Consider the following 21485-nt stretch of genomic DNA (forward strand, 5'->3'; position numbering starts at 1 on the left):
AACAGTAGATAAAGTAAAACTAAAACAGCAGAACAAGACCATGATAGAATTTGTGTAATAATTTATCAGCAGAACAAGACCATGATAGAATTAGTGTAATAATTTATCAGCAGAACAAGACCATGATAGATTTTGTGTAATAATTTATCAGCAGAACAAGACCATGATAGATTTTGTGTAATAATTTATCAGCAGAACAAGACCATGATAGATTTTGTGTAATAATTTATCAGCAGAACAAGACCATGATAGATTTTGTGTAATAATTTATCAGCAGAACAAGACCATGATAGATTTTGTGTAATAATTTATCAGCAGAACAAGACCATGATAGATTTTGTGTAATAATTTATCAGCAGAACAAGACCATGATAGCATTTGTGTTGTAATTTATCAGCAGAACAAGACCATGATAGAATTTGTGTAATAATTTATCAGCAGAACAAGACCATGATAGAATTGGTGTAATAATTTATCAGCAGAACAAGACCATGATAGAATTGGTGTAATAATTTTTCAGCAGAACAAGACCATGATAGAATTTGTGTAATAATTTATCAGCAGAACAAGACCATGATAGAATTTGTGTAATAATTTATCAGCAGAACAAGACCATGATAGAATTTGTGTAATAATTTTTCAGCAGAACAAGACCATGATAGAATTTGTGTAATAATTTATCAGCAGAACAAGAGCATGATAGGATTTGTGTAATAATTTATCAGCAGAACAAGACCATGATAGATTTTGTGTAATAATTTATCAGCAGAACAAGACCATGATAGAATTTGTGTTGTAATTTATCAGCAGAACAAGACCATGATAGAATTTGTGTAATAATTTATCAGCAGAACAAGACCATGATAGAATTTGTGTAATATGGCATCATTTTTCTGTCAACTCCTTACTCATTTTTAACTTAGGCAAAAACTACATTTATAGAAGATAGAGAAACTGAAATCAGTAGGAATAGTTAGCTAGAATATAAGATCAACAAAAAGATGTCTTACGTATCATAAATTATATTTTAGTTTTCAATGTTGGAAATGCGCAAAGAATCCAGTGGGTGATACTGACATTTGAGAGCCTATATATTAGTTGTTTATCTCCTGTTTAGGAGCCTGTTTATTCAATGCTTAAGGTAGATTCATGGTATACCGCCATCTTGGATTGCACAATCGCAGTACAAAATCGGTCTAATTATTTGCCTAAATCTGCAAATTTGGAGACAGATTTGCAATTAAATGGTTAGACTGTTTTTTTCTATTTGAAGACAAATTGTTAATTAGTCGTATTATTCAAAATATTTTAACAAATTTCAATTTTTTTGGTATAAATTTTTTTTCTTTCAAATGAGCCATTTAAGGGGAAATAACTCTTTTAGTACAAAATTTATACTGGGCTAATAGGGAAATTTTTTATTTTTACTTGTAGCAAGAAAACAAGTTCGGTGACACCATGTTTTCTTTTTATTTCCTTAAAACATATTATGAAACCTTTCTTCTCACAATTTATTTTAAAATTCTATTTCATAGAATTTTTTTTATGCACACTAATGTGTTTTTTCATGAACAAACTAACCAAATTTTGGCAATTTTCAACGACCCATAGCTTGAAAAATAGCACGGTGACCCATACTTTTTATTAAATTTTTGAAAAGAGCATAATAAAATCTTGATTTTGGCAAATTATGAAAAAATTCTGTCTCAAAAAATATATACTTGTGATCTACCTTAAGTTATTGTCACCTTTTAGATTGTGGTACATTGATGTTATGTTTTATATTGTTTGTTACAGGTGTTGGTACTAAGATAGATCCTATGTTATGTAGAGCAGACAGAATGGTGGGGCATGTGTTGGGAGCAGTTGGCGCATTACCTGACATATATACAGAATTAACAATATCATTCTTCTTGTTGCGACGTCTTCTTGGTGTAAAAACAGAAGGGGAAAAGAAAGGAGCTAAGGTATGAAAATCAGTCAAAGTTGCTAATGGCAGTTTTTAGTTTTAAAGAAATTTTATTTGCTTAAATAGGCAAAAGGGACAAGACATAATTTTCCCATATAATGACAGTCCTTGAAATATATAATATTAATTATGAAACATTACAAGATTACAAATTTGTAATGGCAGAAATTTATAGATATTATTTCCCTTAATGACAATTTATACCAATTTTATTATAGGCCTGTCAAAGACGGACATATTATGATGTACCATTATCCATCTTTTAACACCTTTTACAATAACTTAAATTCTCTTTTACCAATTTTCATTTAACTTTAACTTAACATCAGAATTAAGGAAAGATAGCTCTCTTATTTTTAGAGCTACAGAACTTTGACCCTTAGATTTACGACCAATTATTTTTATACGACCGCAAAAATTGTTGTCCGAAGACGGATGGTTTCCGAATAATAACTTTAGTATAAGTAAATAGAAATCAATAAAATTTTAACACAATGGTTATAACCACAAAAGGAAGCTTGGGATTGATTTTGGGGGTTATGGTCCTTAAGGTTTAGGAATTAGGGGCCCAAAGGGGCCCAAAACAAGCTTTTATCTAGTGTCAGGACAACTTTAGTATAAGTAAATAGAAATCAATAAAATTTTAACACAATGTTTATAACCACAAAAGGAAGCTTGGGATTGATTTTGGGGGTTATGGTCCTTATGGTTTAGGAATTAGGGGCCCAAAGGGGCCCAAAACAAGCTTTTATCTAGTGTCAGGACAACTTTAGTATAAGTAAATAGAAATCAATAAAATTTTAACACAATGTTTATAACCACAAAAGGAAGCTTGGGATTGATTTGGGGGGTTATGGTCCCTAAGGTTTATGAATTAGGGGCCCAAAACAAGCATCAGACTACTAACACAAAGGTTCGTCCCTGTCTGGGATGAAAATTACAGGGACTGAATTTTTGGCTCTCCCTTGACACCATTTGCGAGTATGGTCTTGAGGAAACGATGATAGTCCGTTGGACGGGGACGATAAATGGCTGACCCGTGTTAAGAGAGAGCCATATCTCTTGCACGTTAAAGACACCCTTGTAGATTTCGAAAAAGAGCAGGCTAATGCCGCTACAAGGCAGCACTTGCACCCGCAAAGTGGAAAGAGATTAATATAAGTTGCAAAACTTGTTTCCCAATCCACTATTAATAAATATGTTTAAACTAATTTATCTAGTGTCAGGACAACTTTAGTATAAGTAAATATAAATCAATAAAATTTTAACACAATGTTTATAATCACAAAAGGAAGCTTGGGATTGATTTTGGGGATTATGGTCCCTATGGTTTAGGAATTAGGGCCCAAAGGGGCCCAAAACAAGCATTTATCTAGTGTCAGGACAATAAGTTATGTACAAGTATTTCAATTGTTCTGAAATTGTACCACAATGTTTAATACCATAAGTAGAAGGTTGGGATATATTTTAAGGGTTATTGGGCAAACAGTCTAGGAATAAAGGGAAAAAAGGGGCCAAAAACAAGCATTTTTATACGACTGCAAAAATTGAAATTTTTTTGGTCGTATATTGGTATCACGTTGGCGTCGTAGTCGCCGTCCGAAGACATTTGGTTTTGGCACTCTAACTTTAGTAAAAGTAAATAAAAATCTATGAAATTTAAACACAAGGTTTATGATCATAAAAGGAAGGTTGGGATTGATTTTGGGTGTTTTGGTCCCAACTGTGTAGGAAGTAGGGGCCAAAAGGGGCCCAAATAAGCATTTTTCTTGGTTTTCGCACAATAACTTTAGAATAAGTAAACAGAAATCAATGAAATTTTAACATAAGGGGTATGACCACAAAAGGAAGGTTGTGATTGATTTTGGGAGGTTAAGTCCCAACAGTTTAGGAATAAGGGGCCAAATACAGGTCCCAAAATAACCATTTTTCTTGGTTTTTGCACAATAACTTTAGCAGTGTTCTCCCCAGGCCGTTTTAGCGCCGCGATTTTCAGCGCTATTTCAATTTCCCGCTGTCCTATTGCACTGACCGCGTCGCTATCCCGTTAAACCGCGTCGCTATATTTTTTTCGTATTTTTTAAAATTTCCCGCTTATTTTTCTTTTCGGATCACGTGATTGACTGGTTAACGATTTTTGAAAGAATTATTTCCGTTGTATTAAAGTAACTCCGCGGGACCAGTCTAATAAATTTTACAAAATGGCGTCGTTGAGAGATCAAAATAAACTAAGATTTCAACATTGACATCTATTTAATGAATATATAGAGGTATATATGAATGAATGAGAAGAAATAAATTGACCGCATTTCCCAACGACATTCACAAACTTGTTTAACGAACTTTGAACAAACACTGATTTTAACAACGATCAAATTGGCTTCAATGAGCTAGTCTTTGAAGTATTAATTATCACCTGGGAACAGTATATCTAAGTTAATATATATGTTCCTGTTATCACCCAATCGAACTAATACCTGTTTAATCAGCAATTCTACAGTAATGAATTTTACACTTTCTCGATGTCCAGCTTGGGTGAAGCCAAGTTAAACGTCGTAAGGTTAACAGAACACTGCTACATTTTTTCGCTTTATAAAGATGCCGAAACGTATGAAAGGAATGGACAGTGCTAACAGAGACATATAATACATGTCTCGGGTGCTGAAAAGTTCATTTCTAAATTATATAAGGGAAGTTTTACCCCCTTCTCTGACAACGTTGTCTCGACCATTTTTTGAACCATCTACGATTATATCATTACTTTTTTTGCGTTTACAACCGAACTGTCGAACCTGTATTGCTTGAAAGAAGCATCCCTGTTATCAAGGGATTCATTACAAGCCCGTATTTTACGATTACTTGACCATACATGGCTCTTTTTCAAATGGATAAGGGAATAAAACAAAACGAAAATTTTGTGTAAATATATATAAAATATCGATATTTGTCAACCAATCATCAATATATCTTAATTACATATTGCTTTAAATTTAATGTAAACAGAGGATGGCTTGGATAAGGAATAGTATTTAATGCTAAAAAAAAAGACAGGTGTAAACAGGAAGTTATGTCAGCCAGTAAGGGAGATAACTTGGGAGGGAAAGACCTAAAAGAAGTATTGTCAAATCTTGACAAACTTATCTGGTGGCATGTATTCAAATGTTTATAAAATTATCAAACAAAACCTTTAAAGGTGGTAGTTGTTTCAATTGGCATACATAATGTATTTGATTGGTAATTCACCTTTGAAATAAAAAAATCTATAAAATATTTTTAAAGGATTTCTTTCCTATTCATAATTGGAATATTTTAGCCTTTTTTTTAAGCAAGTCTTTGATAAGATTTGAATATTATTCAAAGGGCAATTTCATTTCTTCCTTTGAAATACTATACTCATTTTTATTGAAAAGCTGTACTTTGCTAGAAATGTTAATAAAAGTAAATGTAAAAAATACCAATCTTGTCATTGAAAACTTTCTCACAGAAGCTGACAATGACTTTATTGTTGGTCCTACATGTTCTGCAACATCACCTGTAAGTGATAAGAAATCTTCACATCTAGGCAGTCTGGTATAGACCCACCATGGAAAAGACTTCTCCTTGGGTTTTATAGACAGATAATATGAGGATTATATGTATTTACAATGGAGACAAAAAGACTTTTCTTCTATCATGTCTATATCCAGACAATAACATTAGCAAACAAAAGGGTAACTTCCATGAGCATGATGAGGACATCATTACAAGAGAAAATATCAATAGCATTATATAAGAAAAACACATAACAAATCAATTACAAACCAACCGCGCGCCGCGACAAAGTTACTGAGAATTGTCGAAAATCACGCGCTTACCACAGCGCTATCCAAAAATCCTGGGGAGAACACTGTTTAGTATAAGTTAATAGAAATCTATGAAATTTTAACACAAGGTTTATGACCACAAAAGGAAGGTTTTGATTGATTTTGAGAGTTTTGGTCCCAACGAATTAGGGGTCAAAAGGGTCCAACATTAAACTTTGTTTGATTTCAATAAAAATTGAACTATTGGAGTTCTTTGATATACCGAATCTAACCGTGTATTTAGATTCTTAATTTTTATACGACCGCAAATTTTGAAAAAATTTTCGTCGTATATTGCTATCACGTTGGCGTCGTCGTCGTCCGTCGTCCGAATACTTTTAGTTTTCGCACTCTAACTTTAGTAAAAGTGAATGGAAATCTATGAAATTTTAACACAAGGTTTATGACCACAAAAGGAAGGTTGGTATTGATTTTGGGAGTTTTGGTCCCAACATTTTAGGAATTAGGGGCCAAAAAGGGCCCAAATAAGCATTTTCTTGGTTTTCGCACTATAACTTTAGTTTAAGTTAATAGAAATCTATGAAATTTTGACACAAGGTTTATGACCACAAAAGAACGGTTGGGATTGATTTTGGGAGTTTTGGTCTCAACAGTTTAGGAATTAGGGGCCAAAAAAGGGCCCAAATAAGCATTATTCTTGGTTTTCGCACAATAACATTAGTTTAAGTAAATAGAAATCAATGAAATTTAAACACAATGTTAATGACTACAAAAGGAAGGTTGGTATTGATTTTGGGAGTTTAGGTCCCAACAGTTTAGGAATTAGGGGCCAAAAAGGGACCCAAATAAGCATTTTTCTTGGTTTTCGCACCATAACGTTAGTATAAGTAAATAGAAATCTATGAAATTTAAACACAAGGTTTATGACCATAAAAGAAAGGTTGGGTTTGATTTTGGGAGTTTTGGTCCCAACATAATAAGGGGCCCAAAGGGTCCAAAATTAAACTTTTGTTTGATTTCATCAAAATTGAATAATTGGGGTTCTTTGATATGCTGAATCTAACTGTCATGACTGTGTATGTAGATTCTTAACTTTTGGTCCCGTTTTCAAATTGGTCTACATTAAGGTCCAAAGGGTCCAAAATTAAACTTAGTTTGATTTTTACAAAAAATGAATCAGTTAGGTTCTTTGATATGCTGAATCTAAAAATGTACTTAGATTCTTGATTATTGGCCCAGTTTTCAAGTTGGTCCAAATCGGGGTCCAAAATTAAACTTTGTTTGATTTCATCAAAAATTGAATAAATGGGGTTCTTTGATATACCAAATCTAACTGTGTATGTAGATTCTTCATTTTTGGTCCTGTTTTCAAATTGGTCTACACTAAAGTCCAAAGGGTCCAAAATTAAACTTAGTCTGATTTTAACAAAAATTGAAATCTTGAAGTTCTTTGATATGCTGAATCCAAAAATGTACTTAGATTTTTTATTATGGGCCCAGTTTTCAAGTTGGTCCAAATCAGGATCTAAAATTATTATATTAAGTATTGTGCAATAGGAAGTCTTTTCAATTGCACAGTATTGCGCAATGGCAAGAAATATCTAATTGCACAATATTGTGAAATATCAATTTTTTTTTTAATTAGAGTTATCTTTCTTTGTCCAGAATAGTAAGCAAGAAATATCTAATTGCAAAATATTGTGCAATAGCAAGATTTTTTTTTAATTGGAGTTATCTTTCTTTGTCCAGAATCAACTTAAATCTTTGTTATATACAATATACAATGTATATTCACTTTTTACTACCAACTGATAAATTAAAATAATCTTTACCATTCAGTGATAACAAGCAGTTTTTTTACATCTTAATATTTTATGATGTATTTAAATGAGTAGTTATTGTTGCAAACTCCATTAGAAATTTTAATTGAGATTAGTTTTGGAATAAGGTAAAGGGGGATGTGATTAAAAAAATTGGGTTCAATTATTCTCATTTGAAATTTCATAAATAAAAAAGAAAATTTCTTCAAACATTTTTTTGAGAGGATTAATATTCAACAGCATAGTGAATTGCTCTAAGTGAAACAAAAATTTTAAGTTCATTAGAACACATTCATTCTGTGTCAGAAACCTATGCTGTGTCAACTATTTAATCACAATCCAAATTTAGAGCTGAATCCAGCTTGAATGTTGTGTCCATACTTGCCCTAACCGTTCAGGGTTCAACCTCTGCGGTCGTATAAAGCTACGCCCTGCGGAGCATCTGGTTGGTTCTGTTTTCAAATTGGTCTACTTTAAAGTCCAAAGGGTCCAAAATAAAACTTTGTTTGATTTGAACAAAAATTGAATACTTGGGGTTTTTTGATATCCTGAATCTAAACATGTACTTAGTTTTTATACGACCCCAAAAGTCGTATATTGGTATCACGTTGGCGTCATCGTCGTTGTTATCGTCGTCGTAGTCCGAAGACTTTTGGTTTTCGCACTATAACTTTTATTTAAGTAAATAGAAATCTATGAAACTTAAACACAAGGGTTATGACCACAAAAGGAAGGTTGGTATTGATTTTGGAAGTTTTGGTCCCAACAGTTTAGGAATTAGGGGCCAAAAAGAGCCCAAATAAGCATTTTCTTAGTTTTCGCACTATAACTTTAGTTTAAGTAAATAGAAATCAATGAAATTTTGACACATGTTTATGACCCACAAAAGGAAGGTTGGGATTGATTTTGGGAGTTTTGGTTCCAACTGTTTAGGAATAAGGGGCCAAAAAAGGGCCCAAATAAGCATTATTCTTGGTTTCCCCACAATAACTTTAGAATAAGTAAATAGAAATCAATAAAATTTAAACACAAGGTTTATGAACACAAAAGGAAGGTTGGGATTGATTTTGGGAGTTGAGATCCCAACAGTTTAGGAATTAAGGGCCAAAAAGGGGTCCAAATAAGCATTTTTCTTGGTTTTTGCACCATAACTTTAGTATAAGTAAATAGAAATCAATAAAATTTAAATACAAGGTTTATGAACACAAAAGGAAGATTGGGATTGATTTTGGGAGTTGAGATCCCAACAGTTTAGGAATTATGGGCCAAAAAGGGGCCCAAATAAGCATTTTTCTTGGTTTTCGCACCATAACTTTAGTATAAGTAAATAGAATTTTTGAAATTTAAACACAAGGTTTATGACCATAAAAGGAAGGTTGGGATTGATTTTGGGAGTTTTGGTCCCAACAGTTAAGGAATAAGGGGCCCAAAGGGTCCAAATTAAACTTTGTTTGATTTCATCAAAAAGTGAAAAATTGGGGTTCTTTGATATGCCGAATCTAACTGAGTATGTAGATTCTTAATTTGTGGTCCCGTTTTCAAATTGGTCTACATTAAGGTCCAAAGGGTCCAAAAATAAACTAAGTTTGATTTTAACGAAAATTAAATCCTTGGGGTTCTTTGATATGTTGAATCTAAAAATGTACTTAGATTTTTGATTATTGGCCCAGTTTTCAAGTTGGTCCAAATCAGGGTCCAAAATTAAACTTTGTTTGATTTCATCAAAAATTGAATAATTGGGGTTCTTTGATATGCCAAATCTAACTGTGTATGTAGATTCTTAATTTTTGGTCCCGTTTTCAAATAGGTCTACATTAAAGTCCAAAGGGTCCAAAATTAAACTAAGTTTGATTTTAACAAAAATTGAATTCTTGGGCTTCTTTGATATGCTGAATCTAAACATGTACTTAGATTAATGGCCCAGTTTTCAAGTTGGTCAAAATCAGGATCCAAAATTAATATATTAAGTATTGTGCAATAGCAAAAAATTTTCAATTGCACAGTATTCAGCAATAGCAAGAAATCTTGAATTGCACAGTATTGTACAATAGCAAAAATTTTTCAATTGTGCAATAGCAAGAAATCTTCAATTGCACTGTATTGTGCAATAGCAAGTATTTTCAACTGCACAGTATTGCGCATTAGCAAGAAATATCTAATTGCACAATATTGCGCAATAGCAAGTAATTTTCAATTGGAGTTATCTTTCTTTGTCCAGAATAGTAGTTGAATCAACTTAAATCATTGTTTTATACTGGGGGGGGGGGGGGGGGGGGGGGGGGGGGGTTCAATTTTTCTCATTTCAGATTTCATAAATAAAAAGAAAATTTCTTAATATTTTTTTGAGAGGATTAATATTCAACAGCATAGCGAATTGCTCAAAGGCAAAAAACAAATTTTAAGTTTATTAGACCACATTCATTCTGTGTCAGAAACCTATGCTGTGTCAACTATTTAACCACAATCAAAATTTAGAGCTGAATCCAGCTTGAATGTTGTGTCCATACTTGCCCCAAACGTTCAGGGTTCAACCTCTGCGGTCGTATAAAGCTGTGCCCTGCAGAGCATCTGGTTTGATTATGGGCCCAGTTTTCAAGTTGGTCCAAATCGGGGTCCAAAATTAAACTTTGTTTGATTTCAACAAAAATTCAATATATGGGGTTCTTCAATATGCTGAATCTAACCATGCATTTCAATTTTTATAATTTAAGACCGGTTATCAAATTGGTCCACATTGAGGTCTAAAGGGTCCAAAACTGAACTTTATTTGATTTCATCAAAAATTGAATTCTTGGGGTTCTTTGATATGATGAATCTAACCATGCATTTAGACTTTGGATATAGGAATACCATAAAGGGATGGTAAGAATTGTCTTTGGGAGTTATGGCTCAAACCGTTCAGGAATAAGGTGCAAAAAAAGGGGGGAAAAAGGGTTTCCAGGTTAATGGACAATTGACAATTACTTAAAGGGGCACTAGCTACGAGATATATAAAAAATCTAAAAATTGATTTTTTTCTGTTCAATCAATAATGAAAGTGAAATAGTGAAATAACAATTTGCTTTTTGCGGCCAAAAAGGTTCAATTTTGTCAAATAACGCTAAGAAACATTGATAATTAGTAATTCACTTGCAAGTGAATGAGTCGACCTCTTTAAATCCGTATTCATGTGAACTTCAATTTAACCCCTAGCTAGAGATTGACATCCCATGCATTGTACGTGTACTTGTTATTTAAAGAAAAAGAATGTCAACAATGAAAGTGAAACTACGGTAAATCATTTGATTACTAATTCGATGCACATAAAATCATTCTTTTACGGTTAAAAACAATGAGAAACATCTGTTTTTAATCTATAAAATAAAATAAAACAGACCTATAAAAATCCAATTGCACGTGTTGGTTTAATCTATTCATATCTTTATTTATGTTTACATCGCTTATATGGTCATCTGAGGTCAAATCGATAGTTAATTAGATGGCGTCTGGACTAAAATACACAGGAAACGAACCTACATATTATCTACCCTATGCTCCGTAAATTGTTTATTTTAGACTTTTGATAGTTTGAATAAATGTTTTACATTGTTATAAATCAAATATGAGAATTTGAGTCAAATCGGTGACCATGAATTTGACAGCTAGTGCCCCTTTAAGTACAAAACATAATTTAAAAGCAGTGTAAGGTTGGTAATTGAAACTCATTTTAATAGCTCACCTAAACTGCTCTTAAATTATGTATATTGGAAATTTGCCAAAAACTTTGTTATTAATAAATTCCATTGGAAATTTACCAAAACTTTAGTTTAATGAACTCCATTGGAAATTTGCCAATATAAAATGTTGCATTGGAGTTATCTTTCTTTGTCCATAATAGTTGCCAAATCAACTTAAATCATGACTGTATGACATTTTATATTTTATGATGTATTTAAATGAGTAGTTATTGTTGAAAACTCCATTAGAAATTTGAATTGAGATCATTTTTGGAATAAGGGAAAGGGGGAGGTGAAAAAAAATTGGTGGGGTTCAATTTTTCTTATTTCAGATTTCAGAAATGAAAAAGAAAATTTCTTTAAATATCAAAGGATTAATATTCAACAGCATAGTGAATTGCTCAAAAGCAAAAAACTGTTCAGTGTTCCACCTCTGCGGTCGTATAAAGCTGCGCCTTTTGGAGCATCTGGTTGTAGTTTTAAGACAATAAATTAGAGTTATCTTTCTTCGTCCAGAATGGTTGTTGAATCAGCTAAAACCAATACTTTATGAAATCTTCTTTGAAAATTGGAGTTATCTTTCTTTGTCAAAAACAGTAATTGAATCAACTTAAGTCAATGCTATATACAATATACAATGCAATATTCACTTTACTACCAACTGATAAATTAAAGCAATCTTTACCATTTAGTGATTTCAAGCACTTTGATTACCATTCTAGAGTTATGCCCCTTTACAAGTGGAAAAATTGAAGAATTTTTTAGTTTCTGTTCTCTTAACTTAAGTTTGTCTTAACTAAATTTAATGAAATGTGTATATAATGCTTATTACCTCTAAACTCTGTTTAAGTTCAATTTTTGCCAGCTTCACTTTTACAGTTCTAAAGTTATGACCCTTTATAACGTTATATGCTAGAGGGGGCATCGTCTGTGTCCCTTTGGACACATTCCCCATTTTTTTTTAGATGTTACTATTAATTAATATAAATTTTAACAATAACTGTATGACATTTTCTATTTTTCTATTTTATGATGTATTTAAATGAGTGGTTATTGTTGCAAACTCCATTAGTATTTGAATTGAGATAATTTTTGGAATAAAGGAAAGGGGGAGGTGAAAAATAAATTAGGGGGGGGGGGTGTTCAATTTTTCTCATTTCAGATTTCAGAAATTAAAAAGAAAATTTCTTCAAATATTTTTTGTTTGAGAGGATTAATATTCAACAGCATAGTGAATTGCTCAGAAGTTATTTAAATTCGCTAATGCTCATTATTTACTTTTGTTTTACAGGTACAGAAGTTATTTGAATTCCCTATTGCTCATTATTTACTTTTGTTTTACAGGTACAGAAGTTATTTGAATTCCCTATTGCTCATTATTTACTTATGTTTTACAGGTACAGAAGTTATCAAAGAATGAAGTATTAATGGTTAATATAGGATCCTTGTCAACAGGAGGACGTGTACTGGCTGTCAAAGCTGATTTGGCTAAAATTGGTCTTACAAATCCTGTATGTACAGATATAGGAGAAAAAATTGCTCTGAGTCGAAGGGTGGAAAAACATTGGAGGTAAGTAACCAGTTGTCCTTAAAGTAATGATAAGAATTCAGTCATATTTTAGAGATACGGCGCGAAAAATCAAAAAAATCTAAAAAATCAAATGTTATAAACTTATACAATGTTCATTGTCTTGAAATTTACTGTTGATACAATAGTGAGTTATTTGAAAAACTTCACTATTTCTGCCACCTGACATAGATTGCAATAGCTGCTGTCTGGCACAACTTTCTGAAGATTCCATTTTTATTGCTCTTCAACTTCAAATAAGATTCAGTCTTCAAACTGTTTTGATATGAACATGGCTGATGAGTCTAGTGAAGACAAAATGTCTGTCTGCCATACATAATTATTATAAGCCTGGTATTTATGACTTATTCAGACTACACGAATGAATTTTATTTTTACAGGACATTCAGTCTGGTAAGCATCCTAGCTTTACCAGACCGAATGAAATTTTTCCAGACCAATTTTTATACGCCCGTCAAAATTTTGACGGGACATATTATGGTATACAAATGTCCGGTGTCCGTCTGTCCGTCCGTCTGTCTGTCTGTCTGGCGTAAACATGTCGCACTGTAACTTGAGAACGACTTATCTAAATTTCATGAAACTTTATATAGTTGTTTTTTATGATGGTCAAATGATCTGTATACTTTTTGGTGAAAATAAGATTTAAACTTTTTGAGTTAAGGCACTTTGTAACTAAAACAGGGTTGGTTTTTTTTCACATGTCGCACAGTATCTCAAAAACGATTCTTGATTATTGCTTAAAACTTTACACACTTCTTAGTTATATTAATCTTAATATCTGTATACTTTTTGGTGATGATTCAACATTTCATTTTTGAGTTATTGAGTATTTTGTGAAAAAGGGGGAGGGTTTTTTACATGTCGCGCCGTATCTCAAAAAACGATTTATGATTATTGCTTAAAACTTTACACACTTCTTTGTTATATTAATCTAAAGATCTGTATACTTTTTGGTGATGATTCAAAATTTCATTTTTGAGTTATTGAGTATTTTGTAAAAAAGGGGGAGGGGGTTTTTACATGTCGTGCCGTATCTCAAAAACGATTTATGATTATTGCTTCAAACTTTACACACTTCTTTGTTATATTAATCTAAAGATCTGTATACTTTTTGGTGATGACTCAAAATTTTATTTTTGAGTTATTGAGTATTTTGTAAAAAAGGGTTGGTTTTTTTTTCACATGTCGCACAGTATCCAGTGTTCTCCCCAGGCCGTTTTAGTGTCGCGGTACCGCGACGCTATATTTTTTCACCGTGATGCTATAATAATTCCCGCGACGCTATAATTATTTTGAAGATGCTATTTTACTTGTCCTCAATTTTGAACTTTCATCTATTATCGATTATGATCATAAAAATTATATCACCTTTAATTGTAATCCCTTTAAGTCGGACACTAAAGGCAATTAAGAGATTAAATAGCTAGGTGTTAATTGCCCTCAGGGTGATAACTGTTTGGATGCGAATATCCCAAGCTGACACTTGTGACATGACTAATACCACGTGTTTGCAATAACCAATTTCGACATGGAAAAATGCAATCACAAAACAATTTGAAATCTACGTTTTTTATTACGAAACTTCAAAGATTGAAACGATTTTTTTATTTTTTTTAAAAGGTCGTTTATTTGTGAATCTCTCCAAAAATTACTTTCTTTCTCTTCTGATAATACGAGAGCGAGAATTTTGGTTTAGAGCTAAAATAGGTTTAATACTTCTTTAAAAAGTTATCCTAACTGGCTTAAGTTTATGTTTAATCCATTTAATGCATTAAAAGCGTCTTATTCATTCACAATCTCTTGTCAACAATGTTTATTCTCGGACTCATTTTCGTAAATTTTTCTACGGCCGCCATTGCACATTTTTGTGTAAACCACGGATCAGAACCGGACCAGATATGACAAAAATCCGCATTTTCACGATAATGACAACAGATGGACAGTAGACAGAAAAAACATTCCAAGAGAGAAAACTACGCTTTAACAGACTATTTGTTAGATATCTTTGTTAAAAATACATATCATTTTAATGTAAAAATAAGAAACAACTGGAACTAATTCATTAAGTGCCATGAAACAATGAATTTCATAAACATGATAAAAAAAAGTTTTTAAATTAAATCTTTACTTGATATACTATAAAAAATAGTTAATTTTGTGTACTAGATATTTAGTTTTGTATATATACAGGTTGATCTATAATGAACCATTCATTCATTTGACTTATTGTTGGGTAACTGAAACCACATATTTATTTTTATTTGGCACAAGAGGAAAAAAATAATTCTGTAACTATAAATGAATAAAGAAAACATAAACTGAACCAACTGTTTTTGTGGTTATAGTTTAATTGTATTCTCAGTTATGAATTGAACAATATAAACTAAAACATATGAAGGAAATAGAGCATCAACGCGACGCGACAAACGAAATTAAAAAAAATACAGTTGTTTTTATTTACGCAAAATGTGATGCTATCCAAAATTTCTGGGGAGAACACTGGTATCTCAAAAACGATTCTTGATTATTGCTTAAGACTTTACACACTTCTTAGTTATATTAATCTTAATATCTGTATACTTTTTGGTGATGATTCAAAATTTCATTTTTGAGTTATTGAGTATTTTGTAAAAAAGAGGGAGGGTTTTTTACAAGTCGCGCCGTATCTCAAAAACGATTTATGATTATTGCTTAAAACTTTACACACTTCTTTGTTATATTAATCTAAAGATCTGTATAGTTTTTGGTTTGATTCAAAATTTTATTTTAGTGATATTTGTAAAAAAAAAACAGGGTGGGGAGATTTCACATGTCCCGCCATGTCTCAAAAGCAATAAATGGTAATTGCTTAAAACTTTCTCAGAAACTATTTATGATTATTGCATAAAACTTCCACACAAGACGTCGGGAGTATCATGCGCTCATGGCGCAGCTGTTTATTTTTACATCTAATTGTATATTATCCGGAAAAAAAACCAACAAGCATATGACTTTGTTGTGCCCTACTCCTCCCAAAAATGCACAAAAACAAAATGATGTAACAAGAATGTATATTGTTATGAAAGTTGTGCACAATTGCTTGAATGCATTTCAGTGAAGAGTAATGTCCCATTTTATTGGATTTTAACAATGTTTGTGAACTTAACATAATATAGAGTTTTTGTATAAAATATTATTTCCTGTTTTTTCTTTCTTTTTAATATAACTTTTGGTTTTCAATTCTAGTGTTTATATTTCATAGCTGAATTTTGTGATTTTTATTCATTTATTGTATTTAATCGGCAAACCAGGAATTATCCTTATCCATTTCCAGAATCTGATCTGGTTTTAACCGTTTAATTTACATATCTGGTTGAGCCAATGATGACAGCCATTGTTGTTTTTGACAGTCAGATATGTTTTTACCCGGATTTACACATTACTGGTTGGCGATTTTCGGCATAAAGCTAGTGGTTGAACAAAATAAACATCACTGTGATGAATAATAAAGATGAAAATGAATTTGAGATCGTTTGGCAATTTTGCTAGAATGTTAGAAAAATCCATGAAAAAAAACACCGGACATTCGGACTGGAATTCAACAAAATTTCACCAGACCAATCCATTATTCACCGGATTTGTCCGACGATCCGACGTATTTTGTGTAGTCTGCTTATTAACTCAGATATTGTGGAAAAATTTCTATAACTGTCCACTACTTAAAAGGATTAGATGTAGGAATTAAATGTTTTATTCTTCTTTCTTTTCAGATTGATTGGTTGGGGACAAATCAGAAGCGGTATTAAGATAGATCCTGTCAGCCAGGATGACTAAACAAGGGACACAATTTACTGAACATCTTTTAACTATGTTACCTTTGTACAAAACTTGGCATTTCTTATTACCATACAGACATTAATTTATAGATACAATGTACCCGTATAAAGTTAATTGAAATAATGTGAACGGGCTAAATTGTTAAATTTGATAAATGACTAAAGATTTATTTGTATAAATTCACTTCATGTTGTTAAATACATGTGAAATAAACTAGGTTATTTATAAATTATGTTTTTTGTGTCGCCTGTGATGGAAGTCCCAGTATATGATATTTTTTACGAGTTAAATCCCTTGGAAATATGAATTATAATGGAAATCACATTGCATTTGGTCTGAAGCCTTCATCTCTTTTAAAAAAAAAAGTGATTCATTAGCTATTATCCTTGTATCTTATATATAGATCAAATATGTGAAACACCAGGACATTGATACTCTGCTCTTTTATTGGTAACTTACAAGTCATCTGACCTTGACACCATATTAAAAAAATATTGATATAAATGTTAAGTTTGTGTGATACTTCTAGTAAAGCCTTCATATAACAAAATTCAACATGAACTCAATGTTAAGTAAAACAGGCAAGACAAAGCATGTGCACTCTTGTTATATCAGCAATTTGTAAGTCAATAAGTATTGAATTGATACACATTGCATCTTTAAAAAAAAAAAAAATTGTTTACCCTTGTTCATCTGTACATCCCTAAATTGTTTTCCATTCTTTAAACTTGAGTTTGCTTCAACCGAATGTAATGAAACTTATACACAACTCTTATTACAACTAAACACAAATCGAGTCTGAATATGGGTGGCGTCACTATTACCTTTCTAGATTTATGCCCCTTTACAAATGGACAAATTACTGCATTTCTCGTTTCCATTATTTAACTTGCATATGCCTCAACCAAATGTTAAGAATCTTGTACACAATGCTTATTACCACAAAACTGGGATCAATTTTTGTTGAGCCTGCGACTTTTGTCACAGCAAGCTCAACAGGGATAGCGTTCCAGCATTAGCTTACTTCTTAAAAGCTTTATATTTTAGAAGGTGCAAGACACGGATAATTCATACTTTGTATATAGAAGCCTCATGTTATGAAGTTTCTGTAAGTCACATGTCCAATGTCCTTGACATCATTTTCATGGTTCAGTTGTAATTTTTTGTAATGTTTTATTCTCTCTCATTATAAGAGATAGGATAACTATTGTTGTTAATTTCTGTGTCATCTTGGTCTCTTGTGGACAGTTATCTCATTGGCAATCATACCACATCTTCTTTTTTATATATATTTGTTATGTGCATACCATGCAAGGTCCTAATGCCCATCAGACAGTTTTCACGTTACCTTGACCTGATTTTCATGGTTCAGTGGTTTTAGTTAAGTTAAGTTTTTTTGTGTTTTGGACTATTTTCCTTATACTGTATGTAATAGGTCTACTATATTGGGTGTGTCCAACTGGCATGTGTCATCTGACCTTGATCTCATTTTCATGGTTCAGTGGTCAAAGTTGTTTTTGAGTTTTAGTCCTTTTTTCTATCACTATATGCAATAGGTCAACTATATTTGGTGTATGGACATATTTTATGATCTTTATGTCAGTTATGCATGTTTTATTTGACCTTGACCTCATTTTCATGATTCATTTCTAAGTGTTCAGTTTTTGTGTTTTGGTCTGTTTTTCTTAAAGTATAAGCAATAGGTCAACTATATTTGTTGTATGGAAGAATTGTTAGCTGTACATGTCTGCCTGACATGGTTCATTTGACCTTGATCTCATTTTCATGGTTCATTGGTCAATGTTTAGTTTTCTTTTGTTAAGTTTATGTGACAGTTTATGTGACAGTTCTAATAAAGCTTTATATTTAGGACTATCAACAAAGTATCAATGATTAGTAAAGAAGGTGAGACATTTCTGCAGTTGCTCTCTTATGAATTTTGGTGGCTCCACTTTTCTGTTCTAGAGTAGTGCCCCTTTACAAATGGAACCAGGTGTTCCGCAGGGCGCAGCTTTATATGACCGCAGAGGTTGAACCCTGAACAGTAGGGGCAAGTATGAACACAACATTCAAGCTTGATACAGCTCTGAATTTGGATTGTGATCAAATTGTTGACATAATATGAGTTTCTGACACAAATCAAATGTCAAGATCTTACAAATCTATTGCGCAATATTGTGCAATTAAAGATTTCTTCTTTAAACTTTTCAAAAATTTGGAAAATAAAATTAAGAACTGCTACCATCCCCCTTTTTTTGCAATTAGTCCAAAATCTGACAATTCTTTATACATAAATTACAAATAGTGTTAGGAAGGTAAATCAGAACATAACAAACAATTGTATGTTAAAGGTTTTTGAATTACCTCCCTTAAACTGCTTTTAAATTGTCTTAATTGTCCATTGACCAGAAAAACATAGTTTTCCCCCTTTTTTGGCCCTTTTGCCCCTAATTCCATATAAAGTTGAGCAAAAAACCCCAAAGTCAATACTAATCATTCCTTCATGGTATGGAAACTTGTGGTATAATTTCAGAGATTCATACACTTAAACGCACGTTATTGTTTGAAAACTACAAATTGCTTATTTAGGCCCCTTATTCCAACACTATTGGGACCATAACCCCCAAAATCAATCCCAACCTTCCTTTATGCTATTGAACCTTCCGGTAAAAATTTATAGAGATCCATTCACTAAAACAAAAGCTATTGTCCGGAAACTAAATGTGTCATCGAATGACAACGCAGACTACATGATACCATTGCAAAAAATGCCAAAAATTATTTAACCTATAAGTTTGCCTCAATCAAATTTTAACGAAACTTATAAACAATGTTACCACAATACTCAGGTCAAGTAAGTCGGTTTAATATAAGCCAACATCTTGTTTCTGGATCCTATTAATTATTCACTTGTATCATTATGTAAATGCCAATTTGTGTACATTACTTAACATGAATTTGATTAATAAAATATGTTTACACTAAGTATGTTTGTGGGTAGAGTCACTGTAAGGGTTCTTGAGTTATGTCACTTTATTATGGTTATGTGCAAACAGGGGCATCATCTGTGTCCTATGGATACATTCCACATTTATTTTACTGAAATATGATCTTTGTAATAGGTAATGTTTGGGAATTGAAGTAAATTTTGTAACGTCAGACATCACAAGGAGTCAATTTTAGAGGACTTTTAAAAAAGGAAATTTTGATTGGTGCTGTAGATAAGAAGTCTTGTAAACTATCACAGGTGATACAGAAAATAGATCTAACAGCACAAATATGACCGGGATCAATAAATGAGAGTAAAGGACAAATCAGTTCAATGGTCATGTTAGACAAAAATCTATTCTTATGTCATGCAAGTGTATTATTGTTACCATGTATATACAAAAGACTTTAACCCAGCCACATTATTTATGTATGTGCCTGTCCCAAGTCAGGAGCCTGTAATTCAGTGGTTGTTGTTTGTTAATGTGTTACATATTTGTTTTTTGGTTCATTTTTTTGTATAAATAAGGCCGTTAGTTTTCTCATTTGAATTGTTTTACATTGTCTTATCTGGGCCTTTTATAGCTGACTATGCGGTATGGGCTTTGCTCATTGTTGAAGGCCGTACGATGACCTATAGTTGTTAATGTCTGTGTCATTTTGATCTCTTGTGGACAGTTGTTTCATTGGCAATTATACTACATCTTTTTTATATTTCCTATCACAAAACCAATTTCATGGTTAATGAGTTACAAACAAGTATGTTTATTTGGAAAATTGAATCATTGCAAGGAAAACAAACAGTCAGACAAGGTTCCTGTGACTTTGACCTCATTCTTATTTCACCAATAAGTCTTCATGGTTAGAACAGTATCTTGGATACACTAGTTTCTCTGATAGGGAAAGGCAAAAGTTATGTTTGGTTGATAGAACAAGTGAAACTGTGAGCAGTAGCTCACTGATGATACCCGCACTGCAAGTGGATAGTCTTAAAGTGTAAAAATATGTAAGTGTTTGGTAAATAGGAAGTTGTTGAGTGATGAATCTGAAAATGCATCACACGGTATAGCTGACTTATATAAACCCTGAAACCAAATTTCAGAAATCCTTGTATTGTAGTTCCCAAGAAATGCAAAGAACAATATTCATGGGACAGACGGACTGATGGATGGAGGTCAAACAGTATACTATACCACCACTTTTTTAAAGCGGGGGGTATAATAATTGTACAGTCAAAATGTCGTATAAGAAACATACAAAAATATTGTTATAAAAAAATCATCTTTCAAGGGTAGTAACGCTTACAAGAGATCATTTGATGATTTCAGTCAAGTTGTAATTATAGGTTATGATTTATCTAAAGGATTTACTCTCTAAAAGTATTTGTTATACATGTACAAAGTTTTCCACTGTCATAAGGGATCTCGGTGGCACAGTTGTTTAAGAAGTCAAACTGGTATCACTAGCCAGTCAACACTGAGGTTGTGAGTTCAAATTCTGCATGGAGCAGGTGCACTAGACTCCAATCTTAATTGATAAGGATTTTTTCACCATGGTGGCTATGTTTGTTGACTGATTGAAATAAAAAACACAAACTTTATACTTGATACCACAATGATCATTTATACAAAGTATGGTTGAGTAACCACTAGTATTAAAGAAGATCTTAGAAAAAGTTTATGACATGGTTGAAATAGCTTGTACAGCTCTTTGGGCCAGGAGAGCTCAAAAGTCGTGGTCAATAATAGAAGTTTGAATACTAAATAATGGGTTTATATAGAA

At 32.2% G+C, this 21485-nt stretch overlaps 1 protein-coding gene across 1 annotated transcript in view; it reads left to right on the forward strand.

Moving 5' to 3' along the window:
* Positions 1 to 16944, forward strand: part of LOC139492238 (eukaryotic translation initiation factor 2 subunit 3-like) — a 38709-nt gene extending 21765 nt beyond the window's left edge. Inside the window, exons 11-13 of the mRNA XM_071280425.1 lie at positions 1798 to 1967; positions 12706 to 12878; positions 16649 to 16944. Of these exons, the coding sequence (XP_071136526.1) occupies positions 1798 to 1967; positions 12706 to 12878; positions 16649 to 16712 (407 nt within the window). The 3' untranslated portion in view covers positions 16713 to 16944. The remainder of the gene's footprint in view (positions 1 to 1797; positions 1968 to 12705; positions 12879 to 16648) is intronic.
* Positions 16945 to 21485: the final 4541 nt, after the last annotated feature.

The sequence above is a fragment of the Mytilus edulis genome, chromosome 10 (genome assembly GCF_963676685.1).
Source record: "Mytilus edulis chromosome 10, xbMytEdul2.2, whole genome shotgun sequence".
NCBI lineage: Eukaryota > Metazoa > Mollusca > Bivalvia > Mytilida > Mytilidae > Mytilus > Mytilus edulis.